The 16604-nt window shown below is 38.9% G+C and overlaps 1 protein-coding gene across 2 annotated transcripts in view; it reads right to left on the bottom strand.

Annotated features, from left to right (window-relative positions):
* PCDH19 (protocadherin 19) overlaps positions 1–16604 on the bottom strand; it is a 109120-nt gene that overhangs the window by 19906 nt on the left and 72610 nt on the right. The window contains exon 4 of one of the 2 annotated variants that reach the window (XM_081793998.1): positions 3085–3257. In XM_081793998.1, coding sequence (XP_081650124.1) covers positions 3085–3257 — 173 coding nt within the window. The remainder of the gene's footprint in view (positions 1–3084; positions 3258–16604) is intronic. The other variant, XM_081793999.1, reaches the window with a different exon arrangement.

Below are 16604 nucleotides of genomic sequence, written 5' to 3'. Positions count from 1 at the left end.
CCTCTCTCTGGGCTTCTTCCCCACTCATGCTGCCTCTCTCTCTCAAAATAAATAAATAAACTTGAAAATTTATCTTTATTTTACAAATCCTGAAAGTCCCCATAAATCATGTGTCCATATATACACAAAGAAAGATGCTCACTAAATTCTACTCCTGAAACCAATATTGCATTGTATCTTAACTAATTTTAGATAATAAAAAAAATTAAAGAAAGATGCTGTACTAATATCAAAATTAGAAAACACAGAAAACTACAATCATGAAATCCAAGGTAAGCCAAGACAAAGGTATAAGGTACACTCTATTGGGTATATTTGGCCCAACTTTGGAGTGGTTCTAACAGGACCAGAAGAAATATTATCAGGATTAGAGTTAGTTGGACAAGGTTATTATAATCCTTATTCTCCAGAGAAATCTACTCAAACCTTAAGAATAGTTCAGCTTTGGATTTCAGGGCACATGAGTTTGAGATGCTTATCACAGTATTAATGAACCAAAGAGATCTGGGAATTTTTTTTTTTTTTTCCCTCAAGGAATCTTTGAGACTTTCAGTACAGGTCATAGTTTAGAGAAAATTTCATTTTCCCTCATGACCTTTCTAAATCAGTAGTCCTCAGAAGTGACAATAACATATTGCCCTGGAATTAATATACCTAGAACTATTCTAGTTAGAATAGTCACAAGATCAGGCATACATGGTAAATTTGCTCAGTGATTGTCTTTCTTTTTTTTTTTTTTAACCTTTATTTATTTTTGAGACAGAGAAAGACAGAGCATGAACGGGGAGGGTCAGAGAGAGGGAGACACAGAATCTGAAACAGGCTCCAGGCTCTGAGCTGTCAGCACAGAGCCTGAAGCGGGGCTCGAACTCACAGACTGCGAGATCACGACCTGAGCCGAAGTCGGACGCTTAACCGACTGAGCCCCACAGGCGCCCCAGTGATTGTCTTTCAACTACTGTGCCTCAGGATAAAATGAGAAACATGTGAATCCAGGATTGAGATAATAAAATGCTATAAAATGTTAATTGTTGAAATTGTTGCTGTTGCTTGAGGTAGCAATAACTGAGGTGACACAATTTATGTGGCTAGCCTAGAGTTGATTTGAGATATAACAATTAAGTATTATTATGGAAAGCTCAGAAGTACTGGGATATCACAAGTTAGAACCTGAGATGTAAGCAAGACTGGAATTCCCTCTGTACCTAAAGTTTAATGACTCAACCAAATTGAAAAAAACAAACTCTAGCTACTGCTGGAATGATGGAAAAAAATTAAGATATATACATGCAAATTGAATATTGAGGGGAAAAAAATGTCTGAAGGTATTGCCAAAATGGAATAGCAGAAAGTGTCTGTGTGCACACGCATGAGTGTGTAATCATCTTATATGTAGAAGAGTCTTGGAATAATGTCACACATTTGCTTTAGAATACTCTGATTATTATACAATTTGCACACCATATATATACAATACATCCCATTTGTAAGAAACACTCCCTCAGAAAAACTAAAATAGTCCACTGATACTGTTTTTCTAGAAAAATGTGACAAAAAATTAAAACAGATGTTGTTCTGGCCAGGGATAAACTGAAAATTAATTATGGCTATTTCCTGTTCTGCATTCACTTCATCTTTAAAAAGCATCCAACTAAAAGCCTTTGTGACATAAATGAAAAAGCACTTTTTTGAGCCACAAGACTAGTAACTGATACATACCAGTCTGTATGCTGTAACACACTACTAATCCTCTGAGAATTAAACAGTCTCTGTTTCAGTTATATAAATGTTTAATTTTTTCATCTTTAATATTAGTAAGGTTGCCCAGAAACTATATTATTTCTGTGGATGTCACCACTCACCAATTAGGGAAGACACCAATGCACAATCAGTAGTGAGCTCTATATATTATAGACTTTGACACTTGAGTCTGCTGGGGAGGGGATGGATTAGACAATTTAATAGACTCTACAGTGACTTTTTTTTCTATGAAAAACATTTTATTTTGTGAATTGTGCATTTTTTTTCCTTTGGATTCATTTATAAGACCAAAACAAAAGCATTTAATGATGTTTACAGTGAAATGAAATAGCTGAAGACCAGCACATAATCACCATATTTTGTTTCCTCATCTTTAAGTCTTTTAGCAGTGGGGCTTCCAACTGAGCTTGTGTCTAGCGTTTCCCAAGACACAGCCAAGCATTCTGAAGCTTCACTGAGCCTAAACACCAAGATGAATTCATAGTTCTTAATTGAAAAAGACAGGCTGTTTGCCTAGCATGTTTGCATCAGTAAAACATTTAAAATAACATTTGTGCCCAAGCCCATCTGAACATTCTGTGTTAGCTGAACTCTGCTAATGTTTTTATACCCTGGTTTCTGCCTAGCACAGTTTTAAATAGCTCCTCTTGCTAAACCATGTGTGGCTGAATTCACGAAAATAGACTCTTCTTCATACATGAGAATACCACTCCTGACATTTGCTTTGAGGTGTTTCTCATATGCACAGAATGCTACTTTGAGTCAGCCATACTTTCTTACCCTGGTCTGTCCTATGATCAATGACATATATTTGTGTGGTAGCTAGAGGGATTTGGCAATACAGCCCCACAGGCAAAATGGGAAGTTTGGTACTTTCTATCCTCAGTAAAGGGTATGCAATCTGTGGTCAGAGAACAGAGTCTCTCTCTGGGTAAATTTAACCAGCCTGATATGGAAATAAAACCCACCGCTTTGGTCTCGTTAGTGCTATGTTCTGTGCGACTCAACTGATCAATTAAATTTCATGTACTAAAGCAAAAAGGGGCATTTTTTCCTGGTGAGAAGGCATCTGCTCACTTTCTATGTGCTCAGTGCGTTTATTATTGAAGAGAATGTATACAATATATACATGTAGTCAGCTATGAGGGTGAAGTAGACTGGTTAGGTGTTAGGACACCTCAAAACTATATAGATGATACTCAGGCATGAGCACAGTATACACCTTGACAACACACTCATTACAGTAAAGTAGAACAAAGTACTTACAAACATTCTGGGTTCTTTGGGATCTGTGGCTGCAAATTACATCCAACCAACCCTTACCATGGTCAGGCATCTGAGATCCCATGGACGTCACACTGGTGTTCAGCACATCATTGACAGCAGTATCACAGTATAGGCTCCGCTGGACATCATGTTCACTGTCAGTCTGGTCGCTCTCTTCATGACCACTATCCTTCAGACTGTTGCCCTCTAAGTCCTTGAAGGTGGAGCTGCTGGGTTGAAGAAAGAATGATAATTTATAACTGTGATGAATCTGTTTTGTAAAATCTTTCAGAGGCAAGATGATATCAGCTCTGTGGTGAGGCCAACAGTGACTGGATTGTTCAAAAGAGTAGAAAGAGGAATTTTCTGTTTAAAGATAATTTCTGTTTAACACTGCAGAGAGGTTCCCACTTTTGGAGGCTGATGCAGCTAATACTTTCATTCACTTATCTTCAATGTATTACTACTACAGGCAAGGTGGAAGAAGGTACAAATCTGAAACCACCACTTCCAAAGAATATCACCATTTCAAAAGATTTTCTCTCTTCTTATAGAATCAAAGTAAAATAATAACTAATGTTTACTGAGTGATTACTATACATAAGGCACTATTCTAAATGCTTGATGTGAATTAACTTTTTTAATCATTACAACTATATGAGAGAAAGGTACCATTAATATTCCCATTTACAGATGAAAGATCAGAATCACGTGGAAGTTAAGTAACTTGCATACAACTCATGAAAATTTAGTAAGACCAAACCCAGGACAGGCAGTCTAGCTCCAGAGCCTGGACCCTTAACCACTATGTATGCTGCTTCTCCAAAGATGTCTACTAATCAACTGTAAAATGAAAGTGGCAGAAATTGAGGTAATGTAATTAAAATAGAAATCCGGATCAGAGAACTCAGGTGAGTTTTAACAGAGAAAGTCAGAGAGACAAATTCAAACACAAAGAGGAGAAGCAGGGACTGAGAAGAGAAGAGCCTTGGTGCATGCACAGTAAGATGAAAGAGAACCAGAGAGTGAGCTCTAATAATATTGTGGGTGTAGCTATGATAAGAATATGAAAACTTTCAGCTGAAGAGTTTATCGGCCAATTTTTCTTGTATTTGTTAAATCAATCCACCATACAATGCACTAAATATACTATCCATACTATCCAACATAGAGAATAATACATAATGTATATCCATAGAGGCCCCCACCTGCAATTTCTAATCTTTTGTAAGTTCTGACAGAATCTGCAGATGTGCAACACCATGCGCCATAAATTATGCATCTGAAATACCTAGTAAATGGTGAATCCATTCCCCAGTCAATGAGGAAGTAGCAAAGGCATACTCAAGGAAATGTGTTGTAATCTCGACAAGGGAGAGTGCCATGCTTTTGAATTAGGACAAGTCCCAACAGACCTATTGTATCTCTGAAAAGGGAGGTGGTGTACCACAGAGGTGTACCTCTGTGGAGATGATAGTGCAAACTTGTTTGCTGTGCTCCACCTTGAACATCCACCAGCCTGACTCTCTGAGGCTTTGATAAGAACATTCAGTATATATTATGAAGAGCTATGCAATGGACACAATAGATACATTGTCATTCTCTACATTGGTCAAAAGGAATCACAGCAGATTTTTAACATATGACCAACCTAGATATAGAATGCTTGCTGCCCTGAATATGAAAAGGTAAAGATCAAAAGGCCAATAACTGGAAAGCCATAATTATAAGAAAATGAAGAGCATGAGAGTAAAGCATTGACCTCTTTGCTAATTATTTTCAGAAAGGATCACTGAGCATCACCTGTATTAAAACTAAAATCATTAAATAGGCCAACTCACTTAGCTCCTCCAAATTATGTCATGCAGCTATGCAGCCCTGTGGACCCACCAGCATGTAGTTCTATTAAAAAACCAATCATCTTATATTTCCTTTACGGTCAAGAAGACCAACTGGAAACACAGGCTTTACAACGTGTAGCCATTTCTAGCTTTATGGCACAGATGTTGGGGCTTCCTGTAAATACTAATCCCACAGCCTAAACAGATTCAAATTTTATCTTTTAGGAAAAAAAAAAATTGGTCCTGGCCACATGGACTCCTGCATCTCATAAGAAAGGAAATGACCTGTCTGAATCATATATTCTTATAACAAATATTAATTTTTGACCTGCATCTCTGGTATCTGGAGCACATGAAAATTTCCTTAATTCACAACAAAAAATTGCTACTTTAAGCCAGAAACTTCAATCCTGAATTGAGTGCATTTCAGCAGTTGCCAAAACATGCTTAAGACATATGTTGAACAGGAATATAAGGACAATGCAATTAACCACCCCTTAGACCAAGGTTTCGCAACCTTGATACTATTGATATTTTGCTGTCTATGGCTGTCCAGCGCATTGTAGGATGTTTACCAGCATCCCTGTCTTCTACCCATTAGATGCTAGTAGTGCCTCTCCCAAGATTTACAACCAAAATGGTCTCCATACATTGCCAAATCACCCTCAGTTGACAAACACTGTTTACACTCTTTAAAACGCTATTCCTGTGGCATGTTAGATTGCCAGACTGTAGAGGAAAGAGCACTGTCATTAGAACAATCCGTACTCTGCCACTTTATCTATGGGACCCTGGGCCTGATATTTAATGTCTTTGAGACTCAATTTCTTTGTCTGCAAAAGGCATTTGCTAAAAGCTTCATCACAAGGCCATTTTCAAGACTCAATGAGATACTGTACATGAAGTACCAGGTACACACAAATGCTCAATACATGGTTACTGTTTATATGATCATTACTACATATGATGTCTTCATTGAGTTATAATTAAATATTATGTCTGTGGTCTTTTTATAGGAGTGATATAGGAAATATATATTTAGGAGAAAGCTTGGGGAAGATGGCAGAGTAGGAGGATGCTCGTCCTGCTGGCTCATCCTGCTGGCTTACCTCATCCTGCTGATCACTTAGATTCCACCCACATCTGCCTAAATAACCCAGAAAACCACCAGAAGACTAGCACAATGGACTCTCCAGAGCCAAGTGTAGAAAAGAGGCCCACAGAAGAGGGTAGGAAGGGCAGAGAGGCGGTGTGTGCTACACGAACTGGCGGGAGGGAGCTAGGGCAGTGGAGGGGCAGCCCATCAGGTAAGGCAGAGCCCCCAAAGTCTGGCTTACAAAAGCGGACAGGCCAGACTCCATGAGTTCTGACAGCCAGCTGGACTTAATATCTGGAATGTTAAGAGTCAATAGTTCTGCTCTCAGAGGGCAGGGAGGATAGGAGGATGCCTGAAGGGAGAGTTGTTGAGCCCTGAAAGACAGAGATCAGCTCAGCAGGGGAACAAAGGCACTGTCAAGCACCATTTCCCTCTCCCATCCCCCAGCCAAATTTCCAAAGGGAACCAGTTCCTGTCACCAAACTTGCTTGCACCATGCAAACTCCCAAGCTGTGCTTCTGTGGATGCATCCCTCCGATGGGCATGCCTCCCTCCCAGTGCTGCAGGGCCCATCCTGCAGAGGACCACCACGCCAATGCGAGCTAAGCCTGCCCCTCCCGCCTCTGTGCACCTTGCAGATCCACCCCGGTTAATACCCCCTTAGCCAGATCAAAATGAACAAGCACCACAAGCCTGGCAGTGTGCAAATAGCCCAGACAGGGGACACACCACTCCACAGTGAGTCCTGCCCCTGGGAGAGGGGAAGGTAAGGTACACACCAGTCTGACTGTGGCCGCAGCGATGGGGTGGGAACAGACATCTGGTCTGACTGCGGCCCTGTACACCAACACAAGTTTCTCCGGAAAGCACAGGAGAAATGTCCTACACTTTGGAGCCACCACAGGGAATACCCAAAATAATGAAATGGAAGAATTCTCCTCAAAAGAAAATCCAGGAAATGGCGACAGCTAACAAATTGATCAAAAACGATATAAGCAATATAATGGAGCAGGAATTCAGAATAATAGTCATCAAATTAATTGCTGGGCTTGATAAAAACATAGAGGACAGCAGAGAATCTATGCTACAGAGATCAAAGGACTAAAAAATAGTCATGAGAAGCTAAAAAATGCTATAAATGAGGTGCAAAATAAATGGAGTCGACGACAGCACAGATTGAAGAGGGAGAGGAGACAATAGGTGCATTAGAAGGTAAAATTATGGAAACAGAGGAAGCTGAGAAAAAGAGAGATACAAAATATCCAGGAGTATGAGGGGAGAATTAGAGAATTAAGTGATGCAATCAAGAGGCACAGAGAACTCCCTTTAGGCTTAACTTGAATCGATCTTCTGCATGACATATCATAGTCAAACTGGCAAAATACAAGGATAAACAGAAAATTCTGAAAGCAGCTAGGGATAAACATGCTCTAACATATAAAGGGAGACCAATAAGACTAGTGATGGATTTATCTACTGAAACTTGGCAGGCCAGAAAGGAATGGCAGGGTATCTTCAATGTGATAAACAGAAAAAAATGCAACTGACAATCCTTTATCCAGCAAGTCTGTCATTTAGAATAGGAGAGATAAAGGTCTTCCCAAACAAACAAAAAATGAAGGAATTCGTCACCACTAAACCAGTCCTACAAGAGATCCTAAGGGGGATCCTGTGAGACAAGGTACCAGAGACATTACTACAAGCATGAAACCTACAGACATCACAATGACTCTAAACCCATATCTTTCAATAATAACACTGAATGTAAATGGACTAAATGTGTCAACCAAAAGACATAGGGTATCAGAATGGATAAAACAACAAGACCCATCTATTTGCTGTCTACAAGAGACTCATTTTAGATCTGAGGACACCTTTAGATTGAGAGTGAGGGGATGGAGGACTATTTATCATGCTACTGGAAGCCAAAAGAAAGCTGGAGTAGCCATACTTATATCAGACAAACTAGACTTTAAATTAAAGGCTGTAACAAGAGATGAAGAAGGGCATTATATAATAATCACAGGGTCTATCCATCAGGAAGAGCTAACAATTATAAATGTCTATGCGCCGAATACCGGAGCCCCCAGATATATAAAACAATTACTCATAAACATAAGCAACCTTCTTGATAAGAATGTGGTCATTGCAGGGGACTTTAACACCCCACTTACAGAAATGGATAGATCATCTAGACACACAGTCAATAAAGAAACAAGGGCCCTGAATGACACATTGGATCAGATGGACTTGACAGATATATTTAGAACTCTGCATCCCAAAGCAACAGAATATACTTTCTTCTCGAGTGCACATGGAACATTCTCCAAGATAGATCATATACTGGGTCACAAAACAGCCCTTCATAAGTTTACAAGAATTGAAATTATACCATGCATACTTTCAGACCACAATGCTATGAAGCTTGAAATCAACCACAGGAAAAAGTCTGGAAAACCTCCAAAAGCATGGAGGTTAAAGAACACCCTACTAACGAATGAGTGGGTCAACAAGGCAATTAGAGAAGAAATTAAAAAATATATGGAAACAAATGAAAATGAAAATACAACAATCCAAATGCTTTGGGACGCAGCGAAGGCAGTCCTGAGAGGAAAATACATTGCAATCTAGGCCTATCTCAAGAAGCAAGAAAAATCCCAAATACAAAATCTAACAGCACACCTAAAGGAAATAGAAGCAGAACAGCAAAGGCAGCCTAAACCCAGCAGAAGAAGAGAAATAATAAAGATCAGAGCAGAAATAAACAATATAGAATCTAAAAAAACTGTAGAGCAGATCAACGAAACCAAGAGTTGGTTTTTTGAAAAAATAAACAAAATTGACAAACCTCTAGCCAGGCTTCTCAAAAAGAAAAGGGAGATGACCCAAATAGATAAAATCATGAATGAAAATGGAATTATGACAACCAATCCCTCAGAGATACAAACAATTATCAGGGAATACTATGAAAAATTATATGCCAACAAATTGGACAACCTGGAAGAAATGGACAAATTCCTAAACACCCACACTCTTCCAAAACTCAATCAGGAGGAAATAGAAAGCTTTAACAGACCCATAACCAGCGAAGAAATTGAATCGGTTATCAAAAATCTCCCAACAAATAAGAGTCCAGGACCAGATGGCTTCCCAGGGGAGTTCTACCAGACGTTTAAAGCAGAGATAATACCTATTCTTCTCAAGCTATTCCAAGAAATAGAAAGGGAAGGAAAACTTCCAGACTCATTCTAGGAAGCCAGTATGACTTTGATTCCTAAACCAGACAGAGACCCAGTAAAAAAAGAGAACTACAGGCCAATATCCCTGATGAATATGGATGCAAAAATTCTCAATAAGATACTAGCAAATCGAATTCAACAGCATATAAAAAGAATTATTCACCATGATCAAGTGGGATTCATTCCTGGGATGCAGGGCTGGTTCAACATTCGCAAATCGATCAACGTGATACATCACATTACCAAAAAAAGAGAGAAGAACCATACGATCCTGTCAATCGATGCAGAAAAGGCCTTTGACAAAATCCAGCACCCTTTCTTAATAAAAACCCTTGAGAAAGTCGGGATAGAAGGAACATACTTAAAGATCATAAAAGCCATTTATGAAAAGCCCACAGCTAACATCATCCTCAACGGGGAAAAACTGAGAGCTTTTTCCCTGAGATCAGGAACACGACAGGGATGCCCACTCTCACTGTTGTTGTTTAACATAGTGTTGGAAGTTCTAGCATCAGCAGTCAGACAACAAAAGGAAATCAAAGGCATCCAAATTGGCAAAGATGAAGTCAAGCTTTCGCTTTTTGCAGATGACATGATATTATACATGGAAAATCCGATAGACTCCACCAAAAGTCTGCTAGCACTGATACATGAATTCAGCAAAGTTGCAGGATACAAAATCAATGTACAGAAATCAGTTGCATTCTTATACGCTAACAATGAAGCAACAGAAAGACAAATAAAGAAACTGATCCCATTCACAATTGCACCAAGAAGCATAAAATACCTAGGAATAAATCTCACCAAAGATGTAAAAGATCTGTATGCTGAAAACTATAGAAAGCTTATGCAGGTAATTGAAGAAGATATAAAGAAATGGAAAGACATTCCCTGCTCATGGATTGGAAGAATAAATATTGTCAAAATGTCAATACTACCCAAAGCTATCTACACATTCAATGCAATCCCAATCAAAATTGCACCAGCATTCTTCTCGAAACTAGAACAAGCAATCCTAAAATTCATATGGAACCACAAAAGGCCCCGAATAGCCAAAGTAATTTTGAAGAAGAAGACCAAAGCAGGAGGCATCACAATCCCAGACTTTAGCCTCTACTACAAAGCTGTAGTCATCAAGACAGCATGGTATTGGCACAAAAACAGACACATAGACCAATGGAATAGAATAGAAACCCCAGAACTAGACCCACAAACGTATGGCCAACTCATCTTTGACAAAGCAGGAAAGAACATCCAATGGAAAAAAGACAGTCTCTTTAACAAATGGTGCTGGGAGAACTGGACAGCAACATGCAGAAGGCTGAAACTAGACCACTTTCTCACACCATTCACAAAAATAAACTCAAAATGGATAAAGGACCTGAATGTGAGACAGGAAACCATCAAAACCTTAGAGGAGAAAGCAGGAAAAGACCTCTCTGACCTCAGCCGTAGCAATCTCTTACTCGGCACATCCCCAAAGGCAAGGGAATTAAAAGCAAAAGTGAATTACTGGGACCTTATGAAGATAAAAAGCTTCTGCACAGCAAAGGAAACAACCAACAAAACTAAAAGGCAACCAACAGAATGGGAAAAGATATTTGCAAATGACATATCGGACAAAGGGCTAGTATCCAAAATCTATAAAGACCTCATCAAACTCCACACCCAAAAAACAAATAACCCAGTGAAGAAATGGGCAGAAAACATGAATAGACACTTCTCTAAAGAAGACATCCGGATGGCCAACAGGCACATGAAAAGATGTTCAACGTCGCTCCTCATCAGGGAAATACAAATCAAAACCACACTCAGATATCACCTCACGCCAGTCAGAGTGGCCAAAATGAAGAAATCAGGAGACTATAGATGCTGGAGAGGATGTGGAGAAACAGGAACCCTCTTGCACTCTTGGTGGGAATGCAAATTGGTGCAGCCGCTCTGGAAAGCAGTGTGGAGGTTCCTCAGAAAATTAAAAATAGACCTACCCTATGACCCAGCAATAGCACTGTTAGGAATTTACCCAAGGGATACAGGAGTACTGATGCATAGGGGCACTTGTACCCCAATGTTTATAGCGGCACTCTCAACAATAGCCAAATTATGGAAAGAGCCTAAATGTCCATCAACTGATGAATGGATAAAGAAATTGTGGTTTATATACACAATGGAATACTACGTGGTAATGAGAAAAAATGAAATATGGCCTTTTGTAGCAACGTGGATGGAACTGGAGAGTGTGATGCTAAGTGACATAAGCCATCCAGAGAAAGACAGATACCATATGGTTTCACTTTTATGTGGATCCTGAGAAACGTAACAGAAACCCATGGGGGAGGGGAAGGAAGAAAAAAAAAAAAAGAGGTTAGAGTGGGAGAGAGCCAAAGCATAAGAGACTGTTAAAAACTGAGAACAAACTGAGGGTTGATGGGGGGTGGGAGGGAGGGCAGGGTGGGTGATGGGTATTGAGGAGGGCACCTTTTGGGATGAGCACTGGGTGTTGTATGGAAACCAATTTGACAGTAAATTTCATATATTAAAAAATAAAAAAAAAGAAAATAAAAAAGAAAATTCTTCATGAATAAAATTATTCAAATTCTGACCCGTATTTACACCTTAATATATTGGAAATCTTTCCAAAAGACAAAATAATCTGAAAGGAAATAGGTCACATCTTCCTAGTAGATGACATCACATACCCAAGGAATGCCATGTAAGAATAAGAATGAGAAGGGAGTAAAAGTCAAAAGAGTATTGTAACTATATTTGGAGAATATAGGGATGATTCCACAGTGGTTCCTGTACCTCCTACCTGCATCACAATCACCTTGGGAATGTATGAAAACTGGAGATTCTCAAGGGAGGGAGCTAAAGACCGCATTTAACAAGCCTCCCAGGTGATCCTAATGCACATCAAAGGTCAGAAATTTCTGGTTTTATAGGGAAGTTTAATGCTAGTTTTCAACGGAAAAAATGCGAGATTTTCCTCAACTTCTTTCATCCATTCATTCAATAAACATGTACCAGCACTTGTTATAGACAAGGCATCATACTAGGAGCTGCAAAACCCCTAGAACAATTTGGGTGGGAAAGGAAAACACTATGTATGATTTAGGAACCAATGTTCATTTTCCTTTCTACACTGTTTCAGTACCTTGTTCATTTCCTGTTTTATTCTCTTTGAGCTACAGCCTCATGCCCTGCTTGATATTGCTTCAAAAGCACTTAAGGAGTGGATATAAGACAGCAACACAGAAAGCAAGCATGAGGAGAGAGAGTGTTGCAGTAGGGGCAAAGTGCAACCGCTTGCTTTCCTTACTCTCAGAAGATAGCAAGGAAACAAACAGCAGGAAGAAAGTCCATCCAGAAAAAAAAAAATCTGAACCGTCTTGGCTTGTTAATATGGAATTCTGATATAAGCCCTGGGTACACCTGCAGGTTTCAGGTGATATTATAAAACCCAAAAACTACAAAAATGTAACACCAGATTCCATGGTGCAAAGATTATGTGCCATATATTTTCCCTTTCCCTTACAGAAACAGTCTTTCCCCTTCTTAACCTTGATTTGGGCTGAGGGGAACCCCCTTGCTCTCTGTTTTTCTGTTAGTTTACCCGAGGTAAATAGATATGAGAGAGAATAAGAAGCCTGAATATAAACTGGACAAGTTAACAACTGCTAGATAATGCCAAAAATAAGGGTCCAAGGAGCATCCTTGGATAACTAGAAAGTGAATAGAGGAAAAGAAAATGGATAGGAAAAGTTCTGAAAATTCACCCAAAATTGTATTCAAAGTAATAGGACTTGATAGCAAAATTAAAACTGATAATAAGATTCAGATTTACTGGGTAGGAGATTTTTTCCAAGCATTTAAATGGATCCTCAAGAAACCACATACAGTGAAACCCCTTTCAAACATCACTGTGAGCTATTTGAACACAGTTTGCATGGTTTTATCACCTGATGTTACCACCCTCTCTTAGCATTTTCCACACATTTTACATTTAAAGTGGTTAGTTCTCACGAGATCTTCAATGTATTGAACAGAAAAAATATGCAACCGAGAATCCTTTATCCAGCAAGTCTGTCATTTAGAATAGAAGGAGAGATAAAGGTCTTCCCAAACAAACAAAAACTGAAGGAATTTGTCACCACTAAACCAGCCCTACAAGAGATCCTAAGGGGGATCCTGTGAGACAAAGTACCAGAGACATCGCTACAAGCATAAAACATACAGACATCACAATGACTCTAAACCCATATCTTTCTATAATAACACTGAATGTAAATGGATTAAATGCGCCAACCAAAAGACATAGGGTATCAGAATGGATAAAACAACAAGACCCATCTATTTGCTGTCTACAAGAGACTCATTTTAGATCTGAGGACACCTTTAGATTGAGAGTGAGGGGATGGAGAACTATTTATCATGCTACTGGAAGTCAAAAAAAAGCTGGAGTAGCCATACTTATATCAGACAAACTAGACTTTAAATTAAAGGCTGTAACAAGAGATGAAGAAGGGCATTATATAATAATTACAGGGTCTATCCATCAGGAAGAGCTAACAATTATAAATGTCTATGCGCCGAATACCGGAGCCCCCAAATATATAAAACAATTACTCACAAACATAAGCAACCTTATTGATAAGAATGTGGTAATTGCAGGGGACTTTAACACTCCACTTACAGAAATGGATAGATCATCTAGACACATGGTCAATAAAGAAACAAGGGCCCTGAATGACACATTGGATCAGATGGACTTGACAGATATATTTAGAACTCTGCATCCCAAAGCAACAGAATATACTTTCTTCTCGAGTGCACATGGAACATTCTCCAAGATAGATCATATACTGGGTCACAAAACAGCCCTTCATAAGTTTACAAGAATTGAAATTATACCATGCATACTTTCAGACCACAATGCTATGAAGCTTGAAATCAACCACAGGAAAAAGTCTGGAAAACCTCCAAAAGCATGGAGGTTAAAGAACACCCTACTAACGAATGAGCGGGTCAACCAGGCAATTAGGGAAGAAATTAAAAAATATATGGAAACAAATGAAAATGAAAATACAACAATCCAAACGCTTTGGGATGCAGCGAAGGCAGTCCTGAGGGGAAAATACATTGCAATCCAGGCCTATCTCAAGAAACAAGAAAAATCCCAAATACAAAATCTAACAGCACACCTAAAGGAACTGGAAGCAGAACAGCAAAAACACCCCAAACCCAGCAGAAGAAGAGAAATAATAAAGATCAGAACAGAAATAAACAATATAGAATCTAAAAGAACTGTAGAGCAGATCAACGAAACCAAGAGTTGGTTTTTTGAAAAAATAAACAAAATTGACAAACCTCTAGCCAGACTTCTCAAAAAGAAAAGGGAGATGACCCAAATAGATAAAATCATGAATGAAAATGGAATTATTACAACCAATCCCTCAGAGATACAAACAATTATCAGGGAATACTATGAAAAATTATATGCCAACAAATTGGACAACCTGGAAAAAATGGACAAATTCTTAAACACCCACACGCTTCCAAACCTCAATCAGGAGGAAATAGAAAGCTTGAACAGACCCATAACCAGCGAAGAAATTGAATCGGTTATCAAAAATCTCCCAACAAATAAGAGTCCAGGACCAGATGGCTTCCCAGGGGAGTTCTACCAGACGTTTAAAGCAGAGATAACACCTATCCTTCTCAAGCTATTCCAAGAAATAGAAAGGGAAGGAAAACTTCCAGACTCATTCTAGGAAGCCAGTATGACTTTGATTCCTAAACCAGACAGAGACCCAGTAAAAAAAGAGAACTACAGGCCAATATCCCTGATGAATATGGATGCAAAAATTCTCAATAAGATACTAGCAAATCGAATTCAACAGCATATAAAAAGAATTATTCACCATGATCAAGTGGGATTCATTCCTGGGATGCAGGGCTGGTTCAACATTCGCAAATCGATCAACGTGATACATCACATTAATAAAAGAAAAGAGAAAAACCATATGATCCTGTCAATCGATGCAGAAAAGGCCTTTGACAAAATCCAGCACCCTTTCCTAATAAAAACCCTTGAGAAAGTCGGGATAGAAGGAACATACTTAAAGATCATAAAAGCCTTTTATGAAAAGCCCACAGCTAACATCATCCTCAACGGGGAAAAACTGAGAGCTTTTTCCCTAAGATCAGGAACACGACAGGGATGCCCACTCTTACCGCTGTTGTTTAACATAGTGTTGGAAGTTCTAGCATCAGCAATCAGACAACAAAAGGAAATCAAAAGCATCCAAATGGGCAAAGATGAAGTCAAGCTTTCGCTTTTTGCAGATGACATGATACTATACATGCAAAATCCAACAGACTCTACCAAAAGTCTGCTAGAACTGATACATGAATTCAGCAAAGTTGCAGGATACAAAATCAATGTACAGAAATCAGTTGCATTCTTATACGCTAACAATGAAGCAACAGAAAGACAAATAAAGAAACTGATCCCATTCACAATTGCACCAAGAAGCATAAAATACCTAGGAATAAATCTCACCAAAGATGTAAAAGATCTGTATGCTGAAAACTATAGAAAGCTTATGCAGGTAATTGAAGAAGATATAAAGAAATGGAAAGACATTCCCTGCTCATGGATTGGAAGAATAAATATTGTCAAAATGTCAATACTACCCAAAGCTATCTACACATTCAATGCAATCCCAATCAAAATTGCACCAGCATTCTTCTCGAAACTAGAACAAGCAATCCTAAAATTCATATGGAACCACAAAAGGCCCCGAATAGCCAAAGTAATTTTGAAGAAGAAGACCAAAGCAGGAGGCATCACAATCCCAGACTTTAGCCTCTACTACAAAGCTGTAGTCATCAAGACAGCATGGTATTGGCACAAAAACAGACACATAGACCAATGGAATAGAATAGAAACCCCAGAACTAGACCCACAAACGTATGGCCAACTCATCTTTGACAAAGCAGGAAAGAACATCCAATGGAAAAAAGACAGTCTCTTTAACAAATGGTGCTGGGAGAACTGGACAGCAACATGCAGAAGGCTGAAACTAGACCACTTTCTCACACCATTCACAAAAATAAACTCAAAATGGATAAAGGACCTGAATGTGAGACAGGAAACCATCAAAACCCTAAAGGAGAAAGCAGGAAAAGACCTCTCTGACCTCAGCTGTAGCAATCTCTTACTCGACACATCCCCAAAGGCAAGGGAATTAAAAGCAAAAGTGAATTACTGGGACCTTATGAAGATAAAAAGCTTCTGCACAGCAAAGGAAACAACCAACAAAACTAAAAGGCAACCAACGGAATGGGAAAAGATATTTGCAAATGACATATCAGACAAAGGGCTAGTATCCAAAATCT

The sequence above is a fragment of the Panthera onca genome, chromosome X (assembly GCF_046562875.1).
Source record: "Panthera onca isolate mPanOnc1 chromosome X, mPanOnc1 haplotype 2, whole genome shotgun sequence".
Taxonomy (NCBI): Eukaryota; Metazoa; Chordata; class Mammalia; order Carnivora; family Felidae; genus Panthera; species Panthera onca.
This window is presented reverse-complemented; position numbering and strand designations above follow the sequence as displayed.